Below are 27,565 nucleotides of genomic sequence, written 5' to 3'. Positions count from 1 at the left end.
CTTTTTATTATTCCTCTTCACATAAGTCTGTGGTCCCCAACCCCCAAGCTGCAGACCAGTACCTACCATTTCCCAGTGCTATACTGATGTTTTTACCCAGGGATTGCAAATTAATGTGCCTTCATGGTCTAGTTCACATGCATTTATTTTATTCTATTCACATTGTACAATTGTTATACAACCTACAAAAAGTACAAAAGTCTAGCCCATTTTCCAATGCCAGGTCAGAGCCACGTTACAAAAAAGGAAGACAGCACAAGTTACAAGTAGAGCTCAGGTGTCCTGTGCACAGCCACATTGCCCGTCACACGATGTATTTAAAGCTGTGAATGTGGCCACAGGAGAATCTCTTGTCTTTGCAGCGACCACACAGTTCCTGTCGATGAGGCCTCCTTAGATCAATGTGTCTTTTCTTTTGAGGACAGGAGCAACGAGACTTTGAGCAGGTCTTTGGAAAACAGGGAACAATTTTGGACAGTAAATGATCAAATTAGTGTTTCAAATGTAATCCTCAAATCAAAATACTTCTCCCCACTACCGATTCTCTGATATCTTCATCCTCCTCTGAGTCCTACGAGAAGCCCAAGACCAGGTTCTACAGAGCTACTTATATCCCATTAAGTGCCACACATTGTTCAAGATGAGTGACCAGAGAAGATGTTCAAGAGAATATTGCTGAGTCAATCAAGACAACATCATATAAAAGTTTTAAAAGTTGAATTTTATAGAATATCTTCACTCTGTAGGTTTTTACATTGGTAGCCAGGTGGGCGTCTGTGGCAGTGGGTGGGAACTAAGTGATTCGATTACCTAAATGGAAATGTTTAAAAACACTAGAGCAATATTTTTAAATCTCAATGGGGTGATTTTACTCCCCCAGCCCCAACCCACCTCCAGGGAACACTGAGCAATGTCTGAAAATGTTTGTGGTTGTTACAGCTGGAAGGGAAGTATATTCTAGAAAAAGCTAAGTTTTCTTTCCAGACATGCTCAGTCATTACTATGGTCTAAAATAGTGCCTTTCAACCATTATCCCATTTCAGTAAATAAAACATTACATCCTACGGATACTGGTATAGTGCCCTGGTCTCCCCTCCCAACCCTAAAGTCTTTGACGTTGGTAATCACTGCTCTATTTTCTATATATGTCCCACAGCCACACAGACTAAGTCAAGATTTACCTTTTTACATTGTAAAAATAGGCATTTTCATTTTCTAAACACGAGTCTTAAATAGGATTTATCAAACTTTATACTATAGTCACATCCTCTTCTCTCCCACTGAGGAGTGTGTCTCCTTATAAGAAAATTCTAATAGCTAATACTCACGTGGTATCTTATATGTGCCTAGCACTGTTCTGGGAACTTTATATAGATTAATTCATTTAATCCTCACAGTATCTTTATGAAGGGTTATTAGACACAGATTTGAAAATCCCTATGTTTAATGTGTTCAAGGAAATAAGACTAGTAATTCCAGCAGAACATTGGAAGTTTTTTTTTTTAAGAAATAAAAATTCTGGAACAGAAAAATATGATAACTGAAATTAGTATAGCTCAATGGATGGGTTTGAAAGCAGATTGAAAAAAGCTGATATGAGAAATAGAAATGGAAGGTACAACTATTATATACCCATAATAATTAAAAATAAAAAAAATTTGTTAAAGAAATGGAAGACAGTTTAAGAGGTGATGCCCAGCCTAAAGTAAGGAGAGACAAAAGCATGGAAAATATAGAAAAGAGCAGAAAAGATCTGATATGAGAAATTGTATAATAAGAGAGAGAATGGGGAAGAAGTAATATTTGAAAAAATAATGGTTGATAATTTTCCAACCATTCATTTCCAAGTAATGAAAATCTTCAAGCTACAGATTCAAGAAACACTAATGAACCCAAGCAGAACAAATACAAAGAAACCATAACTAGGCACATCATTGTAAAACTGCTGAAAACCAAAACAGAGAGAAATATTTTTAAAGCAAGCAGATTTAAGAAGAGGAGAGAGATTACTTCAAAAGGCGCTATAAGTAAGACTAACTGCCCACTTGACACAAATAATGAAAGTCAGATCCTTAAAAGGTGGAAAGAACTACTGCCAACCTAAAAATTCTATACCCAGCAAAAATCTCTTAAAGATATCTAGACAAATAGAATTTGTTACCAACAGACCTATACTACAGAAAATATTAAAGTGTGTTCAAGTCAAAAGAGAGCGACCTCAGATAAAAGACCTAAGAGCAACAGAAAGAATAAATGTGTAGCTACAACTAAATAAATACTGACTATATAAAATACTTTGTAAAGTTTAAAATACAGGTAAAATTAAAATATATGGTAGCAGTAAATAAATTGGGATGAAGTAATGTGGAATTAGAGTGTCTGAAAATCACTGCATTGCTAGAGAGAGGTAAGATTAATAATTTGTTTAGACTTTGACAAGTCACGGAGTCATGTTGTAATCTCTATGGTAACCACCAGAAAAACGTTAAAGAATGACTACCAAGATAGAGGGGGAAATGGAATAATGTTTTTTAAAAAGTCAATTCAAGCAAACACAAGAAAAAAGAGAAAGGACTGTAAAGAAATAGGAAAAAAACCTTAAGGACATAATAGGAAGTTAAGGATCTCATCTAGGTCTGTGACTTTCTAGGCATTGGAGACACCATGGAATCCAATCACGGCTCTAATACTAATCAGTCTAACCTTGGGCAAGTTACTTTCTTTTACTGAACTTAGCTTTCTGATCTGTAAAATGGGGATAACAAGTATCACAACAGTTAAATACAGGAAATAATGCAGGTAAAGCACTTAGCCCAAAGTTTGGCACATAATAAAATCTTAATTGCAGTTATCTATTAAATTACTACATTCTAACTACACACAGGTGTGTGAGGAAAAACACATATCATACACAAACACGTAAGGCAACTTAAAATAGTGAATCCCTTCTTTCTCCCCAAAAAGCAAACTAAAGTTTATGCTCTCATTCCTTTTTCTAAAACATAAAATTTCAAACATAGAAAGTCTAACACTCCTATACTAATGTCCAATTCTATATGTAACAAAATATTGTAAGTGATCCATGTGCTTACCTGACATTGGATTGCTTCTACTCGATAAGGGTTAAAACTCTTTTGGCATTTGCAACAGAGTTGTTTGAAATAAACCTAAAGAGAAATTTGGTTGGTTTGTTTTTTTGTGTATGTGCATTGTTTGTTTGTTTGTTTGTTTGTTTGTTTGTTTGTTTGTTTTTAAACAAGCTCTCATACACACACACCCTTCTTAGGCTGCCAGTTCTTAAGTAATCCATTCCCTCACCTCGTACCTTGCTTTGACCCAACCTCTACCCTCAAGGATTTAAGCTCTACTAGTACTATCAGTCACTCTTTCTTACTCTTTGAACCTAATTTTCTTTACCTGTAAAATGGGATACTAATACTTTTTCTACAGTTCTAACAATTCCCCAATAACATACATAAAGTACCATAGTAGATGCTCATGGGAAGTAGCTGTTAATATTTTACACGTTGTGTGGGCCAGACCCTTGGTCTTCTCCTTTTGTCCTGGTCTAATAGCCCTTACACATTAAGGAAGTATTTTCTTTCTTATACAAAGCCATAAGGAAAGAAGGATCTGGCTTTTTCTGTCCCACCCCCAAGATAGTATTTCCCCACTTAAATTTTATATTACTAGTACCCATCGATAGCATGATTTCTAGGCTTTGTGTAATTTCCTGTGCACGTTTCCTCCCTGCCTCTCTTGGTGAACTCCTACTCCTATTCATTCTTTAAAATCGTGATGCTTTCCCTCAGCCAGGGTTGATCACCCACCCCCATCCTGTGCTGCTTCTGTACCCTTGATGCAGTGCTATCTTGTACACTGCCAAATTACATTTTGTCTCCATCTCCCCTATGAAATAAATTCCTTGACAACCAGTTCTAGGTCTTGTTCTTTGTATCTAGTGCCTTGGAATTGTTCTTCTTCTGGCAAGAGAAGGGAAGTAATTTAACTTTAAAAATCTATTCACCTTCTGGGTCTAGTAAATGGCTAGCCTGAAAAGGCAAGTTTTCATTCAAATCTTAGCAAGCCTCTTTGCCCTCTCCCTCCACCATGCTTTAGTCTGTGGCAATATCTAAACATGCAATAGCACAGGGGACTCAAATTTAAATGCTTTTAGAAGTTAATGAAATAGGCCCCCTGTAGATCATTGCAAAATAAAGTGCACAGGCCAAGCAAGAGCAAACAGAGCCTCTCAGCTGCGGTCTCCTGTTTTCATTCTGAAATGAGGGTCTACAATCACCAGAGGCTAGAGTGGCTCATGAAAATCCAGAAATGCAGAATTTAATATGAAGTCTTTCCCAATCTTAATATGTTGAAAATTAACTCAAATTGCAGGGGGGAGACTTAGGCTTAGCCTAAGTAAATCTCCAAGTATTTCACTCATTGCCCCACCTTGTGGACAAACAGTGGAAATTTCCTAGAGCTAAGGCCCCCAACTGTTCAAAATCTACCAACTAAAAAATGGTTACAGAAAGTTCAAATGTAGATAAGAACAAAAGTTCATCTGAGTAAGCTGACATTTTGTCAAATATAATGCCAGGTTATAGTTCGGGAACTCAGGAGGACAATCCAATTCAGTTCAGTTCAAACATTCATTGAGCACTTATGGCACGCCTGTTACTGAGGCTGCCAAGGTGAGTAAAACAGGGTTGGGACAATCATACTCCACCAGGAAACAAATTCTTCCCCTATGGAACACCTGTGCCCACCCATCCTCCTCTCACATCCCACTCACTTTTACTTACCTTATTAGTTCCAGAAATGCACCACACATAAGCACTCTCCCACCTGGTCTTACAATCTTTACAGTGAAAATAGCCATATTTTGGTTCCAAAAACTGAAAATAAGGGGAGAAAGTCTTTACTATCTTGAGGGGGAAAAACCAGATCCTTCCTTCCTTATATCTTTGTATAAGAAAAAAAAAATTACTCCCTTAACCTCACAACTCTATTAAGGCTACTGTATTACTTTAGCTTCTCCTCTCTTAAAGATTACGCTGGGATTCTTCCTGCTGCTGACTCTCATACTTTTCCAGGCCATTTTCCAAATGCCACCAGCATCATCTCCCCAAAACAAAAGTCTGATTTCATATTTCACAGACTTGAAACCCTTCTGTCTCCTCAATCCTGACAGCAATGGTTACCAGACTTTTGATTTTCACCAGTTTAATTAGGGGCTTACCAAAACTTTACCAAAAACTTACAAAATATACAAGTCATGTAAAATACATGTTTTCAGAACTCCCCCCTCCTTCACCAAATAAGCCCCAGAAATGGAAAATGGGAGGGAGGGAGAGAGGGAGGGGGGGGGGGTTGGGGTGGGCAGAGAACCAAGAAGAGGGAGAGAAAGTCCACCTGGAAGTTGGGCTTCCGCAGCGGATTGGCGGCTGCGACTCCACGCACCTGTCTGCTCTTCCTTTCCTGAAGGTGGGGGGCATCTTCCTCCTCCAGCTCATCAGGCTGTCCCGGCTCCTCCTGCCTGTCGTCTTCTGACCTTGGCGCTGGTGGCTGCTGCCGGCTGGCCTGGGCAGGGCCCTGATGCTCCTTGTTGTCCCCATCTTCCGGCAGCCGGATCAAGCCCCTGCGGCCGACGACCGAGGAGTAGACCCCGGCGGCCGGCAGGGGCTCCCTGTGGCCGGTGCAGTCCCAGGAGGAGCGTCTGCGCAGGGTGCGGGGCCCCAGCGAGCACTGCACGGACTTGTCCACCCGCGGGCTCACCTGCACGCCCACCTCCCTGGTGTTGGCCTTGCACAGCCGCGGGCTCAGGCTGGGGTTCATCTGGGAGAGAATGGCCTTAAGCTGCGCCCTCTTGTAAGGGTCCACGCAGTAGTCAGAGGCATTCGCGGGCACCAGCAGCCCTGGCCTAGCCAGGAAAGTGGGGGGGGCCCATATTTTGCCTCCAGTTGGGCTGTTTGTGCCCTGGGAGTCCAGGCTGACCCAAAGACAGTGTGTTCCCATACCCCTGGTACAAGCCATAGGGAACGCGGACAAAGCGCTCCATCCTCTCACCAGGTGCTCAGGCACAGCCCAATCTCCTAGTGCGGTTTGTTTGTGTCCTTGTTTTGCTTCCACCTTCATCCACCCCTTCTTTCTCCTGATCAAGTTGGCTCAAATTCCTCCCTGGCTTCTCCATTTATTTCAGATTCTAATGGGAGCTGCTGCTACCCATTACCCTAATTGAAAGAGGGAAGATTTACCTATCTAGGGAGGTCTAATTGCTACCTGATTCCTAATTGCTTTTCCCTACCTCTTCAACTCACTGTTCCGCAATCTTTTTTTCAAAGCTGTTTTTCATTTCCAACTTATTCACACATATGCTTTAATCAGCAATTCATTCATTTATTCCTCTAGTAACCATTTTAGATATCCCTTGTACATTGCTGGTGGGAATGTAAATTGGTACAGCTGTTATGTATAATAGTATAGAGGTTCCTCAAAAAATTAAAAATAGAGGTGAGGCATAGTGGCTCATGCCTGCAATCCCAGCACTTTGGGAGGACAAGGTGAGAGGATCACCCAGGAGTTAGACCAGCCTGAGCAAGATAGCAAGACCCTGTCTCTAAAAAAAATGTGTTTTTTTTTTTATATAGGGCTAGCATATGATCCAGAAATGCCAGTACTGGTTGTATAACCAAGGAAATGAAACCCATATTCTGAAGAGATATCTGCACTCCCATGTTCATTACAGCATTATTCACAATAGACAAGTTATGGAAACAACCCAAGTATATAGTGACAGATAAATGGATAAAGAAATTGAGGGGGGGTGTATATAGTGCTGAATGGAATATTATTCAGCCTTAAAAAAGGATATCCTGTCATTTGCAACAACATGGATAAAACTGGAAGACTTTATGCTAAGTGAAATAAGCCAGATAGAAAAATGCTACATAATCTCACTTATACGTGGCATCTAAAAAAGTCAAATATTTAGGTCATTAGATATGAAACTTTTGACTTTGAATCAAAAGTTTAGTTTATTATATCTCAAACAAGAAACAGTACAGTTAATCAAAGTATATGCCTAAACTATCGACAGTTTTGTCATCTTAACAGTAGTTTGCTTATGACAGTAGCAAAGAAGCCTGGAGAGTGAGTGGCGATGAAATCCCAAAAGGTGCTTTCCACATCTTGTTGAGAATTGGATATTTTTCCTTGCAAGAAGTGGCCCAAAACCTGGAAGAGGTGGTAATCAGTAGGTGCAAGGTCTGGTGAATATGGTGGATGAGAGAGAGTTTCCATGTCCAGCTTCTGTAGTTTGAGCAGCGTTATTTTTTGCAACATGTGATCTTGCAAGAGGATTGGACTGTCTCTACTGACCAATCTCTGCTGCTTAATCACAAGCATCCTCATCATTTCATCCAGTTGGTTGCAGTAGACATCCACCGTAATAGATTGACTAGGTTTCATGAAGCTCTAGTGGATAATACCGGCGCTGGACAACCAAACAGATACATTAGCTTTTTAAATGAATATTTGGTTTTGGACTGTGTTTTGGCACTCCATCTTTATACAACCATTGTGCTGAATGCTTGCGATTGTCAGAAAGAATCCATTTTTCATCATATGTAACAATGTAGTATAGATATGGTTCGCTTTTATATCCTGACAGCAAAGAAAGGCAAGCTTTGATACAATTTCTCTTCTGATGCTTACTTAATTCATGCCATATCCATCTATCCAGCTTCTTTACCTTGGCCATTTGTTTCAAGTGGTCCAATATTGTTGGGATAGTAATGTCAAACCTTGCTGCTAATTCACACATAGGTTGAGATGGATTCATTTCCACTGCAGCTTTTAGCTCATCATTATCGACCTCCTAAATCCAGCTAAAGGCTTTCTAAGTCTTACAACAAACCAGAATTAAGCCTTGTGCTAGGCATGTCACAGACCCTGTGAATTCAAAGATGAGGTCAGGTCTTCCAGGTCACTGTGTGGGGAAGACAGGCACACAACACAGCAATCTGTACCTTAAGAATGTTAAAGATTCGGCCGAAGCCTGCAGAGGGATGTACCTAACACTGCATGAGCGAGTTAAGAGGGGTTTCACAATTTTGCAAGCGAGGAAAGGGGCTCAGAGGTCTTGAACACCCGCTACCCAAGAGCAGCCCTCGTACTGGAACTAAGGTCCTGAGGTCCTGTGACTTCAAACAGCCCCTCTCGCTACCACGCAGTCGGGAAAGGAGTCATCCACAACCACAGGCCACTTTAGGCTTTTCTAAGATCGGCCGGCTGTGGGGGACAGGCCTTGAGGGAAACCGTCTCTCAGGGCAGAACAAAGCCTTTCAAAGGTCCCACGTCGTGCCCGAGGGCGCCCACCCAACCCAAACATGAAAGGGAGGTGGGACTTGGAATAGACACAGAGGGCGGACCTCCAAGCAGGGCGGTCGGGCATTCTGAAGGGACAAAAAGACAACACGCACTCTAGCTCCTGCTTTACTCGGTCCAAAGCTAACTGTTAGGGATCTAGCAATGAATTCCCTTTTGCCCCATTGGCCAGAAGAGGCGGCGGTGGAACAGACGCCGGCCTGACTTCCGGTCGTGCGTACGCTGCGTGCCGCGTCACGGCGTCACGTGGCCAGAGAGGGCTTTTGGCGCGAGCGTCTGAAACCCGGCGGCGGAGGCGGAGCTGCAGGGGCGCTGCGCCCGCGTCCTGGCCTGACGCGGGGGCCGCCGCGGGAAAGCCTGAGGGGTCGGATTGTGGTTTAAGTGCCGGCGCGGTTTCTGTCGGCCTGCTCCGGCCAAAAAAGAGCTGCTGCCCTTCTGGAGCGGGTTAGTCATGGCTGGGGTGGAGACGGGCGTGCTTTCCGCGGTCCCCGTCCTCCAGGATGGCGGGGGTCGCCTTCAGTGCCCGGGGTGGAGCCGCGACTTCTTGCCGGTCTGTTTCTCCCAAACCCCCCCCTTGCCTGAGAGAAAAGTCCCTGTCTCGCTGGCAAATTCCCCCAGAGCAGATTCGATTCCCGCCGCTTTCCCGGTGCCATTTCCCCGCTGCGGTCCCGGCCTTTGGGCCCCACCAGCCGCTCAGCGTTTTCCTCGCTGCTGTGTAGCTGTCCCGGGTGTCCCGGTCTGAAATTTCTTTAATTGGAAACTTGGTGACATTACTGTCACGGAATATCGCTATTTTGGGAAATGTTTTGCAGCTCCTGGGCACAGTGTATCTGCCTTACTTAATCCCCAGGTAATTGCCGTATTCCGAAGACTTACTGATTGGGAATTAATCACAGGGTGTTTGTCTCGAGCAGGAACCGTCTGTAAATGCGCAGCCACTGGCCACGCTTGACTAGTTAACTTGGTTAAAACTAAATAGTACTAAAAATTCTGTTCTTGAGTCACACCGGGCACGTTTCAAGTGCTTAACGTGGCCAGTGGCAGCTGCTGGACAGCACAATTACAGAATGTTCCCATCCTCTGTTCTGTTATTGTCCCAAAAGGTGGGACTGAGGTAGCGTGTAACTTTAGGCAGCGTTACCCGCCCATCTTATTTTTTTTTTTTACCTCAGAGTCATTTAACAAGGAATGCATTGCTATGGAGGGTATTTTGGTTTTCTCTTTTGCAGACTTACACACCAAGCATTGGAGTGTTACTGTAGATAAAAATGCCTGTCGGATCCAAAGAGAGGCCGACTTTCTTTGAAATTTTTAAGACGCGATGCAACGAAGCAGGTATTAACAAGTTTTATGTAACTTGGTAAAACGTTACACCGAGAAAATGTTTTCCGAAAAATAAATTTGCATGCTTGCTAACTAGAACCCAATACTTCACAGTTTTGTTTATACCATACGCTGTTCCTTATGGGGTCATAAATGCAGTTAAGAACATAATCGTTTACAGGTTAACCAGGTGATTAACATAGAACCCCCAGTGGATAAAGTAGACACTGGCCCCTTGATTAGCAGTAGGAAGAATTGTTTTTAAAGTACTACTGAAACATCAGAAGCATTGATAATGTTACTTTATGGCAGAAGTTGTCAAACATTTTGGTCTCAGTTCTGCTCACACTCTTGAAAATGATAGAGTACCCCCAAAGAGCTTGTTTATATAGCTTAGCATATTAGAAATTAAAACTAAGAACTTAAAAAAATATTAATTAACTTAAAGTAACAAAAACCCATCACATATTACTATAGATAATATACTTTTTATGAAAAATGGTTATTTTCAACAAAATATACAAATATTTTCAATTAAAATCAAGGTGTTGGCAGAAAAAAAGAAACATTTTCGACAAAATATAGAGTGGAATAGGGTTTTTCTTTAATAATTTTGCAGTTCTCTTCAATGTCTGGCTTAATAGAAGATAGCTGGATTCTCATCTATCTGCATTTAATCTGTTGCAGTATGTTGTTTTGGTAGAAGTATATGAAGAAAATCCAACCTTGTATAGCTAGGTAGTTGGAAAAAGGAGTATTTTAATAGTCTTCAGTTATTTGTGGATATTTTTCATTATTAGTCTGTCTTGTACTTTGAATAGATCTTTCAAAGATCTAATATATATATCAATGGATCTTTCCATGTTGTAACATCATGCAGTCATCATTTGGAAAGTACTGATGTTCTCAATTACATAGATATTTCGAATATTGACACATTACATTAAACAGTACTTTAAAAAATCGCATGCATTAATTTCATTATGGATTTCATCAGAAAGGTCTTTTAAGATTGAGAAGTCAGGCCGGGCACGGTGGCTCACGCCTGTAATCCTAGCACTCTGGGAGGCCGAGGCAGGTGGATCGCTCAAGGTCCGGAGTTCGAGACCAGCCTGAGCAAGAGCGAGACCCTGTCTCTACTAAAAATAGAAAGAAATTATCTGGCCAACAAAAATATATATAGAAAAAATTAGGCAGGCATGGTGGCACATGCCTGTAGTCCCAGCTACTCGGGAGGCTGAGGCAGTAGGATCGCTTAAGCCCAGGAGTTTGAGGTTGCTGTGAGCTAGGCTGACACCACGGCACTCGCTCTAGCCAGGGCAACAAAGCAACACTCTGTCTCAAAAAAAAAAAAAAAAGATTGAGAAGTCAGCTACTGTGAGCCACTGAAATTCTAATTTTCATTTGAAGGCTCACATTTTATCATTGGCAATGACCTCTGTTGTTTTCCTTGTAGTAACAAGCTCACTTCATTTGTTTGTGAGAAAACGTCCACCAGATTATCCAAGTTGGAATAACTTAGTTTGTCTACCAGCTGTTCTTTCAAGTAAAAATGGCTTTTCATGAAAACAGCTATAATTCAGCTCACAGCTCATCACATGAGTACTTTTCTAGACAACTGTTGTACTTCAGCACACAGAAGTGCTTTATACATACTTGCCATGTTGTCAGAGAGTATTAAAAAGATGTGTTCAAGTTATCAAGCTTTAATAAAATTAATTTTTACTGCCTCATTAGGACATTCTTAAGTTAACTGACATTACTATTTTTGTTAGCAAGGCCATGGTGGTAAGGAATATAGTGACTACTAGTACAGTTTGGTGCCACTGCCTTAACTCATGCAAATACACCAGCAATTTTATCCACCATTATCTTTGCACCACAGTACAAGTACACCATGTACACCATGTACTGTATACAAGTACAGTACACCACAGTACAGTACACAGTACAAGTGTCATCATCATGAAAAAGGCAAATTATGCCGTAGTGTTATTATATGAAAATAGTCTAGACCTTTTGAACTTCATGAAAGGGTCATGAGAACTGCTACTATACAGGATGGATAGATCATAATAGAAATTTTGTCATTTCCCTTTGAAAGGGAATCTCCTTTTTACCATTTTATTTGAGAGTCTACATGGTTTTTGTTTGTTTGTTTGTATTTTTTTTTTGAGACAGAGTCTTGCTCTGTTGCCTGGGCCAGAGTACCGTGGAGTCAGCCTAGCTCACAGCAACCTCAAACTCCTGGGCTCAGGCGGTCCTTCTGCCTCAGCCTCACGAGTAGCTGGGACTACAGGCATGTGCCACCATTCCCAGCTAATTTTTTCTGTTTTTAGTTAATTTAGCTAATTTCTTTCTTTTTTTTTTTTTAGTAGAGATGGTGTCTCACTCTCGTTGAGGCTAGTCTTGAACTCCCACCTTGGCCTCCTAGAGTGCTAGGTTAACAGGTGTGACCCACCACACCCAGCCTACATGTTTCTTATACCCTTAAATTTGCCACATACACTCATGTAGTCTTCATAATTATTTGAATTTTATCTATGAAATGCATTCTTACTGTGAATGGTTTTTTACTCTGAATTGTGAATATTAGGATAGAAAATAAAAATTAAAAATAAATAAAAAGCTAATATAACTAAGGAGTATATTGTAACTTTTGCAAATTGTTATACCTTGCTACAGATTCGTAAGATCATAGGATTAATGATCTTGCTTAGTTGATGTGCCTTAACAAAAATAATCCACAGTCAGAATCTCAAGTATCCTTTTCCTTACTGTGATCATTAACTATTAATACTTTACTGGCTCATAAATTTTTCTGTGTCATTGGTTAAAACTAAGGTGATATTTTTATTTTGCTTATAGATTTAGGACCAATAAGCCTTAATTGGTTTGAAGAACTTTCTTCAGAAGCTCCGCCTTATAATTCTGAACCTGCAGAAGAATCTGAGTATAAAATCAGCAGTTATGAACCATACCTATTTAAAACACCACAAAGGAAACCCTCTTATCGTCAATTGGCTTCAACTCCAGTAATATTCAAAGAGCAAGGTCCAACTCTGTCACTGTACCAATCTCCTGTAAAAGAATTAGATAAATGCAAATTAGACTTAGGTAAGTAATGTGATATACTGGGGAAAGATACAAATTAGAAATTCAGGCAAATGTGTGTTAAAATATCAGCTATTTCATTAACTAATTGTGTGATGTTGGGTAAATCAGTATCTCTGGCTTCGCTTTCCTCACATGAAAAATGGAGATGATGAAAATAACACCTAATAGGTTTGGAATAATGAAGTAATGTAGGTAATTAATGTTCCTTTTCCTCTCTCCTTTGATTAATACATTTTGCCAACAGATTGGCTGAATTATGTCTTATACCAAAAAACCTAGAACTTGTTTTCATGTTGAACTAAACTATATTTCTACAGGCTGTCACAGAGTTCAGAGAATATTTTTATTAATTTGCTATAAATATCTCGATTTGGTAGCAGTTTCCCTGGCCCAGATGCCACATATTTCTAAGCAATTATGTAGTAAGATTATACATTCAGTCGTTCACATATTTATTACCTACTTGACATAAGTAACATACTCTCAAAAGTTTTTTAGCAGAAGAGTGATGTGTTCAGATTTGGTACCTTGGTAGGCTTTCAGTAAATGTCTTTTCCCTTATATTTTCCTCCACCATACCATAGTACTGTGTGTAACTTAATAATAGAACGTAACACATTCTACTTGTGTATAATTTTTTAAAATTCGCCCTGGATTACGAACTCTGAGGTTAAAGTTTTATCTTGAATTGAAGCACCCAAAGGATTTTATGCATATTGTATGCCTAATATGGTTGGTGGTTGGGAAGAAATTCCTTTTTGGGGGGAATCAGCAAGCTTAAAAACGTTTTCAGATTGAACTCCTTATTCTTTCTCCTTCACAGTATAGATGAGACTTTTTGTTTTTAACTAGTTCCAGAGAATGAAAATTTGTAATCCAGAGTATATACATCCTCACTGAATTGTTGTACTGTTTCAGGAAATAATGTTGCCAATAGTAAGCATAAAAGTCGTCGTACAATGAAGGCTAAAATGGATCAAGCAGATGATGTTACCAGTCCACTTCTAAATTCTTGTCTTAGTAAAAGGTATGATGAAGCTGTTATATTAAAATATTTAAATGAAACATTTTCCTACATATATTTGTTTTATGGAGATGAACCTAATTTTTATGCTAATATTTTGGCTGAGAGCCTGAGATCTTCCATAGAAGATCTTACTTAAATCTTTAGGTTGAGTCCTTTAATAGAATAATTTTTACATTAGAAACAAAAGTTGTTTGTCTTATAATATTGAATTGGCTGGTTTGTTATATTCTGTGACTTTTTAAGTAACAAAAATAATGATGAAAAGCAGTGAGTTCTTGAAATATTAGTTTAAGATAAATTATTTGTGTACTTTGACTCTATGGAGAGAATATGATGCTATTATAGATTTACTTTACATAATTTTTAAGTTTAAAATACACAGTTCCTAGAAACTGAAATTTGTGAGTACTTTATTGTTTTCTTTGGACATGTTAAACATCACTTAGTGGTTACTTAATTCTTCATGAGAGATTTACATTTAAAACGTAATATAAAAATATTAAAAGGTAGTATAATTCTAACAATTGACATGATTCTTTTTTTAAAAAATTATGTTTTATCTCTTTTTGTCATTTCTGTTATTTTTTGAATAATTGGAGGGATTTGTTTTGTTTTAGTCCTGTTCTACAATGTACACACATAACACCACAAAGAGAAAAGTCAGGTAAGATTAAAAACAAGGCTTTTTATTCTTAGAATACTAGAAACATTAATAATAATAAAATTTAATGATTTTCCTCTTTTTTACCCCCAGTGGTATGTGGAACTTTATTTCATACACCAAAGTTTGTGAAGGTAAAATATTCTGCCTGGTTTATTTTTATGATGTAGTAATTGAGAATTTGACTATGGTATCATACCTTTGTCCTGAGAATTACAGATCTGTACCTAGCATTCTGCCTCACACTGGCATTTAGTAAATGATAAATGAAAAAAAGAATGAATGAAAATATATTCTTAATCATCATTGCATTTCTCTGAAATAAATAAACTATTGTCTTTCTTTCCAGGGTCAGACACAAAAACATATTTCTGAAAGTCTGGGTGCCGAGGTGGATCCTGATATGTCTTGGTCAAGTTCTTTAGCCACACCACCCACCCTTAGTTCTACTGTGCTCATAGGTAATACTAGCAAATGCGTATTATATAAGAAAACATAAATGAGGTTGATAAATTATCATCTCTAATGTTCCTGTTGAAAGGAAAACATGAAAAGAAAATATTAGATAATACTGTCTTTAAGTGTGTAATTCAAAATAATTTTATTCTCTTTAGTATACATTGGGATAAATTGCAAATACATTAAGTGGTATTCTGTAGGTGTTAAGCATTATATTTTAGTGCTGTGTCATTAATCTAGAATAGTTTTACAAATACTCATTTACCTATACATATAAGCATTTAAGAGCCACTATTTGGTGTAACTGAATTTTTTACAAATCATTTTGATAACCTTGGATGTCAAAGCAGCATTAAATAAGCTTTTGTTCTCTATACTTAAATCTGTTCTATGGGTCTGTATTGCCAGTAGTATCAAATTGAGATCTTAAATTTCACAATTGTAGTTATACAACTATGAGATTAACTGGAATGTTTAATTTATCCATCCATTGGACTGTAAGCTCATTGCTGGCTCACCATAGTTTTTCTTATAACAATAAACATATAAAGTTAAATATCTGTAAATAAATGTGACTAAATACAGTGTGAACAAGTATTAATATTTGGAAGTTCATCTAAACAAATATGTCACAATTTATAGGTAAAACATGAAAAATTGGATAATAATGGAGAAAAAAGTAAATATTCACCAACAACATTGTTTTTTTTTTTTTTTTAGAAGATACTGGGTTAAATCATTGTTTCTCAAATTGCAGATCATGACTCATTAATAGTTGTGAGATTTATGAGTCATACACATTTTTTTAATGGAATAAAAAGAATAGACAAATCTGAATGCATCACATGTAGTTAGGGTTGCCAGATTTAGAAAGTGAAAATACAATACATCTAGTTAAATTTGAATTTTAGATAAACATAAATAATTTTTAAGTATATAATTTCTTGGGACATACTGAGACTAAAAAATTATTCATTGTTTATCTGAAATTCAAATTTAATGAGATGTCCTGTATTTTATCCAGCAGTCCTACACATAGTTAAGTTTGTTTTGTGAAATTTTTTTACTTTGTATGTGTAAGAATACAGAGTCATAAAGTATGTATGTGTTAGTGTAGGTTGTATTCAAAGCTTGAGTTTAAATTATACCCAAGCCAGGATTTTATTTTGTTTATTCTCGCAAAGTAACATTCCATTTTGATTCCTCTTTAGCTGGGAGTAATTTTACTTTCTTCTTTTGTTGCTTAGATGAAATAATATGGTTAAAAACCATTTTGAAAAGTAAGACATGTTTAACATTCAGTGTGCCTTTAGGCTATATTATTGTCTAAATAAATGCTAAAGTCTCCAAGCTTTAGCTTTTAAGTCATGACCTCATAGCTTGATCCGATTTTCCAAAGTCATTGTGGACAGTATTGTCACAAAGTCAGAATCGCCAAACCATAGTTTCTTACCACTTTGTGAGTAGTACTAAGGCAGTGAGTATAGCTTATTCACTATGTTAATTGACCTTTCTAATTACTGTACTTACATCAATTCATTTTGTTTCAAATGTGTCATTTAATCAAACTGTATTTGTGCTTTTTGATGTCTGATTAAAAAATACATAAGTTTTTGCATTAATTTTAATGTATAATATGTAATACAGTACAGGTAAATTGAATTTTTATTTTACAGTGAGAGATGAGGATGCATCTGAAATTGTATTTCCTAATGATACTACTCCTGTGAGTAAATATGATAAATTAATTATACAGTTGAATTGTTTATAGTTTTGGAAATCCTTGATGAATTTTTTTTGTTTTTTTGGTTTTTTTTTGAGAAAGAGTCTCACTCTGTCACCCGGGCTAGAGTGCCAATGGCATCAGCCTAGCTCACGGCAACCTCAAACTCCCGAGCTCAGGTGGTCCTCCTGCCTCAGCCACCCAAGTAGCTGGGACTACAGGCCCACACCATCATGCCTGGCTAATTTTTCTACTTTTAGTAGAGATGAGGTCTTGCTCCCGTTCAGACTGGTCTTGAACTCCTGACCTCGAGTGATCCTCGCCCCTCAGCCTCCCAGAGTGCTAGGATTATAGACATGAGCCACCGTGCCCAGCCTCCTTGATTAATTATTTTGCATTTTTATTCCCTAATCTATAATTTCTCTAAGCTTTTGAGAAAATCTCTAAATGTGATCCTATATGTGATTTTCCTTGACTTCCTATGACACTCTGCTATCTCTTTAAACTTAGAGAGACATTTATATATTCATGGAGAATGCATTCTGAGACCCCCATGAATGTTGAAACCTAGGATAGTACCAAACTCTATATGTATGTTTTTTTCTACACATACCTATGTTGAAGTTTAATTTATAAATTAGGCACAATAAGAGTTTAACAATAATAACTAATAATAAAACAGAACAATTATAACGTACTGAGTTATGGGAATGTGTGTGTACTCTCAAAATATCTTATTGTACTATACTCATGGGGCAGCAGCTTCTTCATCAGCAGACTCCGCCTCTTCGGTAATTTTTATATTTTTCAGTCCAAACCTATTTCTGCATCCATGTACCCATCACTTACTTGCAGTAAATGGCTTAGTGTCACTCATTTCAGGAGATCCCTTGCTGAAGTCATTCATATAGGCTCAGTGCTTTCTGATAAAATATGTTGCTGTCAGTTAAAACACTGTTCATGTCTTCCAAACCCACAAATTTAATGCCCTTTTTATCTTAACACTTATCACACAATGTGGCTGTAACTTTTGCAGTTGTAGGTGAAACTGCAAAACTAGCATGAATTTCTTTTTCCTCCTTCACAATTTCACAGATAGGAGATTTGTTCTTACCACAGATTTTAGCAACCTTAGCATATTATTTTTTTTTTCTTATTAAGTCGAGAACTTTCATCCTTTCACCTACAAGAAGTACTTTATGGCTTCTCTTTGGCATGTTTGAATTGCCATCATCACTACTCTTGCACTTTGGGGCCATTGTTAAGTAAAATAAGAGTGACTTGAACATAATCACTGCAATACTGTGACAGTAGATCTGATAACAAAGACAGCTACTAAGTGACTAACAGGCAATAGTGTATACAGCATGGATCTGCTGGACAAAGGGATGATTCACGTCCCAGGTGGGATGGAGCAGGAAGGTGCCAGATTTCATCACACTACTCAAAATGGCACATAATTTAAAACTTACGAATCATTTATTTTTGGAATTTCCCATTTAATATTTTTGGACCTAGATTGATGGCAGTAACTGAAAGCTTAGAAAGTGAAACTGCAGATGAGGGAGGAACTACTATATGTGTGTTGAGAGTTTTTATACTAGTGATTTTAAACTATAACTTTTGCAGATTTTGAAAAGCTATTTTTCTAACCATGCTGAAAGTCTGCAGAAAAATGATAAACCTATACCTTCTGTGACAGACCATGGAAACAAAAATCAAAGAGAAGCTGGAAGAAATGGTAAGTCCTGTTTAGTTGAACTACTGTCTTTAATTGACATCATTGAAGGATTGCTCTTTTCCTAGAGAGAAAACACATTGCTTCTACTTTCTTTACTGAAGTAGTGTTTTGTCTCAAGGCATTGAGAGTAGAAACTAATTTGATTTAGATGGTAATATTTAAACATTATACTAAGACAGTACTTAATATTCAATAAGTTGTTGTGAGACACAAAAGCAAGATAAAACCTATTCCTTAAAATTTTCAGGTAAAAATAAGATTTATAAGTAACAAAATATGAAGTCATTTTTTCCTAATTAGAAAATAAATATTGAGATATATCACAATTTACTCACTCAGGTCATTAGAATATTGAATTTTTCTTAGTATATATGTGTATGTCTGAATAAATGTGTAGGATTGGATATCTGTGTATCATGTATGTATGTATATACATACATAAAATTAGACTTTACTCTCAATTGCAGGGACACAAAATTGACTTGGAATATCTGGTTTGATAGGTCTTAGAATATTAAATTGTCTGTATAGTACACTTAGGTGAGTTTTAATTGTATAAAGCTAGTAAAGAAAGATTATTAGGGATTGGAGTATAAATCAAAGGCAAATCAGGCTTTACCAGAAGGACAGGGAAAGGTGACTAGCCAAAAAAAAGTAGCTAGCATGCAGAATAACCCTTTAAATGCTGAATATGTGTTATTTAATATATACCATATATACGGTTACTAGTAGAAAGGTTGTGAGAATAATAGAAATTATATGGTTGTATTGTAAAATGTAATTAATGTGCTTCTGTTTTGAATTTTAACAGGATTGGGGAAAATGTTAGGGAATTCATTTGGTAAAGCAAATAGCCACAAAGATCGCTTTGGAAAGTCAATACCAAATGCCCTAGAAGATGAATTCCGTGAAGCAGTTGCAGATATTTCTGAAGAAGATAGTTTCTCATTATGTTTTTCTAAATATAGAACAGGAAATCTAAAAAAAAAAAGAACTGGCAAGACTAGGAAGAAAGTTTTCCATGAAACAAAAACTGATGAATGTGAAGAACCTAAAACACAAATGAAAGAAAAACACTCATTTGCATCTGAAATGGAACCAAATGATAGTGATCCATTAGATTCAAATATAGCAAATCAGAAGCCCTTTGGGAATGGAAGTAACAAAATCTCCAAGGAAGTTATAGAGTCTTCATCCTGTGAATGGTCTCAGCTAACTCTCTCAGATTTAAGCGGAACCCAGATGGAGAAAATGCCGCTACCGAATATTTCTTTTTGTGACCAAAATAATTCAGAAAAAGACCTAGCAGATACAGAGAAAGAATGTACCGATTTTATTACTTCAGAAAATTCTTTGCCACATATTTCTTCTAATCTACCAAAACCAGAGAAGATGTTAAATGTGGAAACAGTGGTAAATAAGGGAGATGAACAGCAGCATCTTGAGTCTCACGAAGACTCCATTCTTGTGGTAAAGCAGGCAATATCCGGAACTCCTCCAACAGCTTCTCCATTTCAGGGTATTAAAAAGTCTATATTCAGGATAAGAGAATCACCTGAAGAGACTTTCAGTGACATTTTCTCAGGTAACATGACTGATCCAAACTTTAAAGAAAAAACAGAAACCTCTGAAATTGAATTGGAAATATATGCTATTTGCTCACAGAAAGAGGATTCTTTATGTCCGAATTCAATTCATGGTAAAAGCTGGCCAGCCACTATCACAGATACTTCTGTACCTTTGAAGAATGCAGGTTTAATATCCACTTTGAAAAAGAAAACCAAGAAGTTTATTTATGTTATAAATGATGAAACATCTTATCAAGGAAAAAAAATACAGGAAGACCAAAAATCAGAAATGACTAACTGTTCAGCTCCATTTGAAGCAAATGTTTTTCAGGTACCACGTACATCCACAAATGCTGATTCAGGTACCCCTCCCTTTTTTTTTGGCAAAAAATGTATGTAGTTTTATGGATGGTGATTGCTTTCCTTCTGTGGTTTTTTTTCTGGTTTGTTAAAATCTCTATATCGTATTCAATTTCAGGCAGTATCTATATACGTTATTGATTAAGCCTATGATTACCAATGTTTAGAATCATTTCATTCAAACCTGTTGGGTCAGTTTGCATAGTATATGTATAATGATCATTCTTGAGACAGCTTTTCATTCATAAACATTAAGAGCTTGGTTACTTAATTCCTGCTTTAATTTTAAAAGTGTTATATGCAAATTGGACAACTCTGTAAGTATGTGGTGCTGTTTACTATGTACTTTCTCTAAAGCATGTAGAAAAAGAAACTAATTGCTAGCTAAACTTAATGTAAGCTGGTTCTAAAGTAGTGATTGTTTTTTGGTCACATAATTTTCGTAAATATTTTAGAGATTGCTTAGAGTTATTGCTCTATTTCTGGGTCCCCAGAGTGTACACAGTGAGACTCATTTTTTGTTTTAGCAACAATTCACTTATCAGGAGATAAACTGTATGTTTAACACATTAACTGCCATGTGAGTTGTATTTAACTCACTCTAGTTTTGAGCCTGGGGCCTTGTGAAGCATATTTATGGTAGCTGGCTGCCTCCTTGAACCAGATGCTAATTTTGATTGAGTTGATACATGTTACCAAAAAAGTACTTAAGTCCTATTTATCTTTGGCTTAAAAATGTAGCAACTTCAAAATAGAGAGTATTGAAGATCCTCTCTGATTTCTTAAATCTGACATTCACTTCTTTTCATGTAATTCCTGATTTAAACACTACCTTTCTAACTTAGGGAAAACAAGTGAATGTGATTGACAGTACTTTAATTTTATTTTGTCACTTTGTGCTTTTATGTTTAGGTTTGTTGCATTCTTCTGTCAAAAGAAACTATTTACAGAATGATTCTGAAGAACCATCTTTGTCCTTAACCAGCTCTTTTGGGAAAATTTTGGGGAAATGTTCCAGTAATGAAAGCAGTTCTTCTAATAATATAATAATCTCCCAAGATCTGGGTTATAAAGAAGCAAAAATTAATAAGGAAAAATTGCAGTCATTTATAACCCCAGAAACTGATTGTCTGTCATGTGATCCAAAAAGTGAAAAAGTTTCAAACATAAAAGAAAAAGTCTTGGCTGCAGCATGTCAACCTGCAGTACAACATTCAGAAGTAGAATGTAGTGGTATTCACTATCAATCTCAGAAAAATCTTTTATGTGACCGCGATAGTACCAGCACTCTTATTTTACCTTCTACCTCCAAGGATCCTCTGTCAAACTCAGTTGTGATTTCTAGAGAAAAAGAGTCATACAAAATGTCAGAGAAAGTAAAGAATTATAAAGCTGATTTTAAATTAACCAAAAATATTCCCACAGAAAAGAATCAAGAAGTATGTTCTTTAAATGAAAATTCTAAAACTGCTGAACCGTTACCACCTGAAAAATATATAACAATAGCATCACCTTCAACAAAGGTACAATTCAGCCAAAATACGAATTTATCAATAATCCAAAAAGGCCAAGAAGAAACTACTTTAATTTCAAAAATAACTTTGAATCCAAACTCAGAAGAACTTTTTCAAGACGAGAATAATTTTGTTTTTCCAGTAACTAATGAAAGGAATAATCCTATCCTAGGAAATACTGAAGAACTTCATGAAGCAGACCTCAGTCATGTAAAAGAACCCATTCTCAAGAACTCTACCATGGTATTATATGCAGACATAGGTAACAAACAAGCAGCCCAAGTGTTGATTACAAAAGATTTGGACTCATCAGATACAGTTTATGGTTTTACAGAGGAGAGCAGAAACAGTGTAAAGCAGCATCTAAAAATAACTCTAGGTCAAGATGTAAAATCAGACATCTCCTTGGATATAGATAAGAAATCAAACAAAAATAATTACATGGATGAATGGGCAGGACCCTTATATCCAGTTTCGAATCACAATTTTGGAGGTAGCTTCAGAACAGCTTCAAATAAAGAAATAAAATTCTCTGAACATAACATTAAGAAAAGTAAAATGCTCTTCAAAGATATTGAAGAACAGTATCCTACTAGTTTAAATTGTGTTGAAATTATAAATGCCTTGGCATTAGATAATCAGAAGAAACTGAGCAAAGCTCATGAGTTTGTTTCACAGTCAGTTAATAATGTATCTGCATGTGTGCAGAGTGGTCCATTTGGTTCTAATTGTGAAAATAGTCACATACCTCCTCAAATGTTATTTTTAAAGCAAAATTTTAATTCAAACCATAATTTAACACCTAGCCAAAAGGCAGAAGTTACAGAACTTTCTACTATATTGGAAGAATCAGGAAGTCAGTTTGAATTTACACAGTTTAGAAAACCAAATCACATAATACAGAATAATACATGTGAAGTGCTTGCAAACAAGATGACTCTCTTAAATACCACTTCTGAAGAATGCAAAGATGTTGATCTTAATGTCACAATTAATGTCCCATCTATTGGTCAGGTAAATAGCAGCAAGAAATTTGAAGGTACAATTGGAGTTAAACAAAAGTTCACTAGCTTATTGGAAAACAACTGTAACAAAAGTGCTTCTGGTTATTTAACAGGTGAAAATGAAGTGGAGTTTAGAGGCTTTTATTCTGCTCTTGGCAAAAAACTGAATGTTTCTAGTGAAGCTCTGCAAAAAGCTGTGAAACTGTTTAGTGATATTGAGAATATTAATGAGGAACCTTCTATAGAAGTAGATCCAAGAAGTTTCTCTTCAAGTAAATGTAATGATTCTGTTGTTTCAATGTTTAAAATAGAAAATCATAACGATGATAAGAATGTAAATGAGAAAAATAAATGCCAATTAATATTACAAGATAATATTGAAATGACTACTGGCACTTTTGTTGAAAATATTGAAAATTACAAGAGAAATACTGAAAATGAAGATAACAAATGTAATGCCACTAGTAGAAATACTTATCACATAGAATCTGATGGCAATGATTCAAATAAAAATGATATAGTTTATATGCATAAAGATGTAAATGACTTGCCAGGTACTGATCAGCACAATCTTAAATTATCTAGCCAGTTTGTGAAAGAGGGAAACATTCAAATTAAAGAAAATTTGTCAGATTTAACTTGTTTGGAAATTGTGAAAGCTGAAGAAACATGTCATGTTGATACTTCAAATAAACAGTTAGCTGCTAGTAAAATCGAGCAAAATGTAAAAGATTTGGGGATTTTTGATATATCCTTTCAGACTGCAGGGGGCAAAAATATCTGCATCTCCAAAGAGTCATTAAATAAAGTTGTAAATTTCTTTGATCAAAAAACAGAAGAATTGAATAACTTTTCCTTGAATTCTAAATTACTTTCTAGCATAAGTGAGAACAAAGTGGACATTTTAAGTCATGAGGTAACAGACGTGTTTAAAAACAAAATATTAAAAGAAAGTATCCCAATTGGTACTGGAAATCAATTAGCAACCCTCCAGCAACAACCTAAATGTGAAACTGAAAAGATCAAAGAAGCTAGGCTGTTGAGTTTTCACACAGCTAGTGGGAAAAAAGTAAAAATTGCAAAGGAATCTTTGGAAAAAGTTAAAAATCTTTTTGATGACAAAAAGCAAGATATTAGTGAAATCACCAGTTTTAGCCAAGGATCAAAGATCCAGAAGGACAGAGGGGACTGTAAAGAAGGGCTTGTTTTAGCATGTGAGACAGTTGAGATAACTGCTCCAAAGTGTGAAGAAATGCAGAATTCTCTAGATGATAATGAGAAAAACCATGTTTCTAATACAAGTGCAGTGTTACCTGGGCTCTTAAGTGATCATTTATATAGACAGTCTGAAAATCTCAAAACATCGAATAATATCTCTTTGAAAGTTAAAGTACATGAAAATGTAGAAAAAGAAACAGCAAAAAGTCCTACAACTTGCTACACAAATCAGTCCCCCTACTCAGCTGTTGAAAATTCACCTTTAGCGTTTTACACAGGACATGGTAGAAAAATTTCTGTGAGTCAGGCTTCACTATTTGAAGCAAAAAAATGGCTTAGAGAAGGAGAAGTGGATGATCAACCAGAAAAAATAAATACTGCCAACATTATATGTGTAAAAGAATACTCGGGAAATCCTTCACATGAAAGTGGTTCAAACAGTATTACAATTGAAAATGACAAAAATCATCTCTTTGAAAAGCAAGATTCAACTTATTTAAGTAACAGTAACCTGTGTAACAGCTATTCCTACCATTCTGATTCTTGTTATTCTCATGAGGTATATAATGATTCAGGATATCTCTCAAAAAATAAAATTGATTCTAGTATTGAGCCAGTGGTGAAGAATATTGGAGATAAAAAAAATGCTAGTTTTTCTGAAATAATATCCATTGTAAAAGAAGCAAATGCATACCCACAAACCATACATGAAGATGCTTGTGTTCAGACACTTGTGACTAACTCTTCACTATGCAAAGATGAAAATACAACCACTAAATTGTCTGTATCTAATTCAAATGATTTTGAAGTAGGGCCACCTGCATTCAGCACAGCCAGTGGTAAAATAGTATGTGTTTCACATGAAACAATTAAAAAAGTAAAACAGATATTCACAGACAACTGCAGTAAGGTAATTCAGCCAAACACTAAATCTGGCACTTGCCAAACAAAAATTGTGGCAGATTATTATAAGGCATTAAATGATTCAGAGGATATTGTTTTTCCTAACTCTGATGAAGTTGTTGATGAAGAATATTGTATGCATTCACATAAGGTTTTTGCTGACGTTCAAAGTGAGCAAATTTTACATGACCCAAGTATGTCTGGATTGGAGAAAGTTTCTAAAAAAGCACCTTGTAATTCTAATTTGAAAACTTCAAGTATGTGTAAATTTAATACAGGGAAGCTTCCCAAGTCGGTCTCTTCTACAAATGCTTGTGGCATTTTTAGCACAGCAAGTGAAAAATCCATACAAATATCAGATGCTTCATTACAAAAGGCAAGACAGGTGTTTTCTGAGATAGAAGATAGTGGCAAGCAACTCTTTTCCAAAATATCCTTTAAAAGCAATGAAGGATATTCAGCCCAGTTCACAAGAGAAGAAAAAATGATGCATATCCCCCAAAATTTAATATCACCCCAAAAAGCCTTTTCATATAATGTGGTAAATTCATCTGGTTTCTCTGGATTTAGTACAGCAAGTGGAAAACAGGTTTCAATTTCAGAACGTGCTTTACACAAAGTTAAGGGAATGCTAGAGGAATTTGATTTAATCAGAGCTGACCGTACTCTTCAGCATTCACCTACATCCAGACAAGATGTATCAAAAATACCTTCTCTTCATTGTATTGATAAGAGAACTCTAGAATATTCTGTGAACTCAAAAATGGAAAAAGCCTACAGTAAAGAATTTAAATTATCAAACAACTATAATATTGAAAGTAGTTCTTCAGAAAATAATCACTTTATTAAAGTTCCTCCACATCTGTCTCAGCTTAAGCAAGATGAACAACAGTTGGCATTAGGAACCAAAGTATCACTTGTGGAGAACATTCATGTTTTGGGAAAAGAACAAGCTTTACCTAAAAACATAAAAAGGAAGACTGGTAAACCTGAAACTTTTTCTGATGTTCCTGTGAAAACACATATAGAAGTTTGTTCTACTTACCCCAAAGATTCAGAAAATTGCTTTGAAACAGAAGCAGTGGAGATTGCCAAAGCGTTTATGGAAGATGGTGACCTGACAGATTCTGAACCACCAAGTCATTCTAAACACTCTCTTTTTACATGCCCAAATGAGGAGACAGTTTGTTTAAATTCACGCATTGGAAAAAGAAGAGGAGATGACCTTGTTTCAGTTGGTAAGTGTTTATTTTTACCTTTTGGTTTGTCAATCACTATTTTAAAAGTGTTTAGTCCTTAGCAGTCCTAGTATTCTAGCAATTAGAGTGTTATAAGCTGAGTATATTTGTTCAACTTTTATATGTAGTTGGGGAGGAGTGTGATTTGACTTGATATTTCTGAATCTATATACCAAGAAGTCATGTTTTGAGAGTCTCTTAATGGATTTTTAGAGATTATTAGTGTAGTTATAATTGAGAAACTACTGTTAGAGTTTCGCTAGAAAAGTTGAAACTCTTCGTGTTTTAACAAAACCTGCATAGTACCAACTTTTTAACTGTTTTTGCATGTATAGCGGAGTTTCAGACTCTGGCTTTACCCTACTTCTCTGAGCCTCAGTTTCCTTATCTATAAGATACCAATGACACCTCCCATAGAGTAATGATGAGGACAAAAATAGTGTTATCTAAAGCACTGAGTCCTGAACCTGACACATAGTAGTCAGAGAGCATTCAGAAGGCGTTGGTTTGCCTGCTATTTTTCATCTAGGAGTTGATCTAAAAACAGTATCCTTAGAAAATAATATCATGATCTTAATGCTATTTGGGCTATATGCTAACTGCCCTTTTAAGTGTATATCTAACAGCTTTGTTCAACTACAGTTATATGTCGCTTAACAACAGGGATGCATTCTGAGAAATGCATCCTTAGGCGATTTCATCATTGTGTGAACATTGTAGAGTGTACCTACACAAACCTAGATGGGATAGCCTACAACAAATCGAGGCTATATGATATAGCCTGTGGCTCCTAGGCTACAAACTGTACATGTTACTGTACTGAATACAGTAGGTAATTGTAACATAATGATAACTTTGTGTATCTAAACATAGGAAAAATACAGTAAAAATTTTGTAATTGTATGGGATCATTATTATAATCTTACAGGACCACCATTGTATTTGTGGTCTGTCTTTGACAGAAATGTTATGTGGCACATGGCTGTATTAGGTTAATTGGATGTGTATATATTTTTCCTGTCAATGTCTCTGGGAATAATCTTAAATAATTGAATGTGTTGATTAGTTACAGTTAAAGTAAATGCCAAAACTAACTCTCCAACTTCTGAATGGATAATCTTAAATAACTAGCTCTTTTAAAAACCTATGGTCTCAGGTCACCCACATAGTTCATTTTCAAGGTTAAAAGTCACCAGAACAGAACCTCTCAAACCATTGATGTACTAGGCATTCCGTTAGCCACATCCTTCCCTAACACTTCATTGATATTTCGACCTGTCTGCGCTATATTGGTTCCAAGACAGAACTCATACTCAAAAAT

At 36.5% G+C, this 27,565-nt stretch overlaps 3 protein-coding genes across 4 annotated transcripts in view; 1 reads left to right on the top strand and 2 right to left on the bottom strand.

The window, feature by feature from the left end:
• Positions 1-304: 304 nt before the first annotated feature.
• On the bottom strand, positions 305-6,098 carry ZAR1L (zygote arrest 1 like). Its single transcript, XM_045566953.1, is given in 5 exon segments — positions 305-448; positions 3,093-3,167; positions 4,806-4,898; positions 5,416-5,943; positions 5,945-6,098. Coding segments are annotated over 5 exon segments (957 nt in total). The 5' UTR covers positions 6,062-6,098.
• Positions 6,099-9,656: 3,558 nt separating this feature from the next.
• Positions 9,657-27,565, top strand: part of BRCA2 (BRCA2 DNA repair associated) — a 59,233-nt gene continuing 41,324 nt past the window's right edge. The window contains exons 1-10 of the mRNA XM_045566947.1: positions 9,657-9,723; positions 12,580-12,828; positions 13,747-13,855; positions 14,473-14,519; positions 14,610-14,650; positions 14,866-14,977; positions 16,652-16,701; positions 18,328-18,439; positions 19,251-20,369; positions 21,280-26,244. Coding sequence (XP_045422903.1) covers positions 9,657-9,723; positions 12,580-12,828; positions 13,747-13,855; positions 14,473-14,519; positions 14,610-14,650; positions 14,866-14,977; positions 16,652-16,701; positions 18,328-18,439; positions 19,251-20,369; positions 21,280-26,244 — 6,871 coding nt within the window. The remainder of the gene's footprint in view (positions 9,724-12,579; positions 12,829-13,746; positions 13,856-14,472; positions 14,520-14,609; positions 14,651-14,865; positions 14,978-16,651; positions 16,702-18,327; positions 18,440-19,250; positions 20,370-21,279; positions 26,245-27,565) is intronic.
• Positions 12,747-27,565, bottom strand: part of N4BP2L1 (NEDD4 binding protein 2 like 1) — an 82,076-nt gene continuing 67,257 nt past the window's right edge. The window contains exon 8 of one of the 2 annotated variants that reach the window (XR_006738860.1): positions 12,747-12,792. The gene's annotated coding sequence lies outside the window, so the exon portion shown is untranslated. Of the gene's footprint in view, positions 12,793-19,778; positions 20,044-27,565 lie in introns of those variants that run through there. The other variant, XR_006738859.1, reaches the window with a different exon arrangement.

Source organism: Lemur catta, chromosome 13, assembly GCF_020740605.2.
Source record: "Lemur catta isolate mLemCat1 chromosome 13, mLemCat1.pri, whole genome shotgun sequence".
NCBI lineage: Eukaryota > Metazoa > Chordata > Mammalia > Primates > Lemuridae > Lemur > Lemur catta.
The sequence above is the reverse complement of the archived record's forward strand: the minus strand, read 5'-3'. Positions and strand labels throughout refer to the sequence as shown.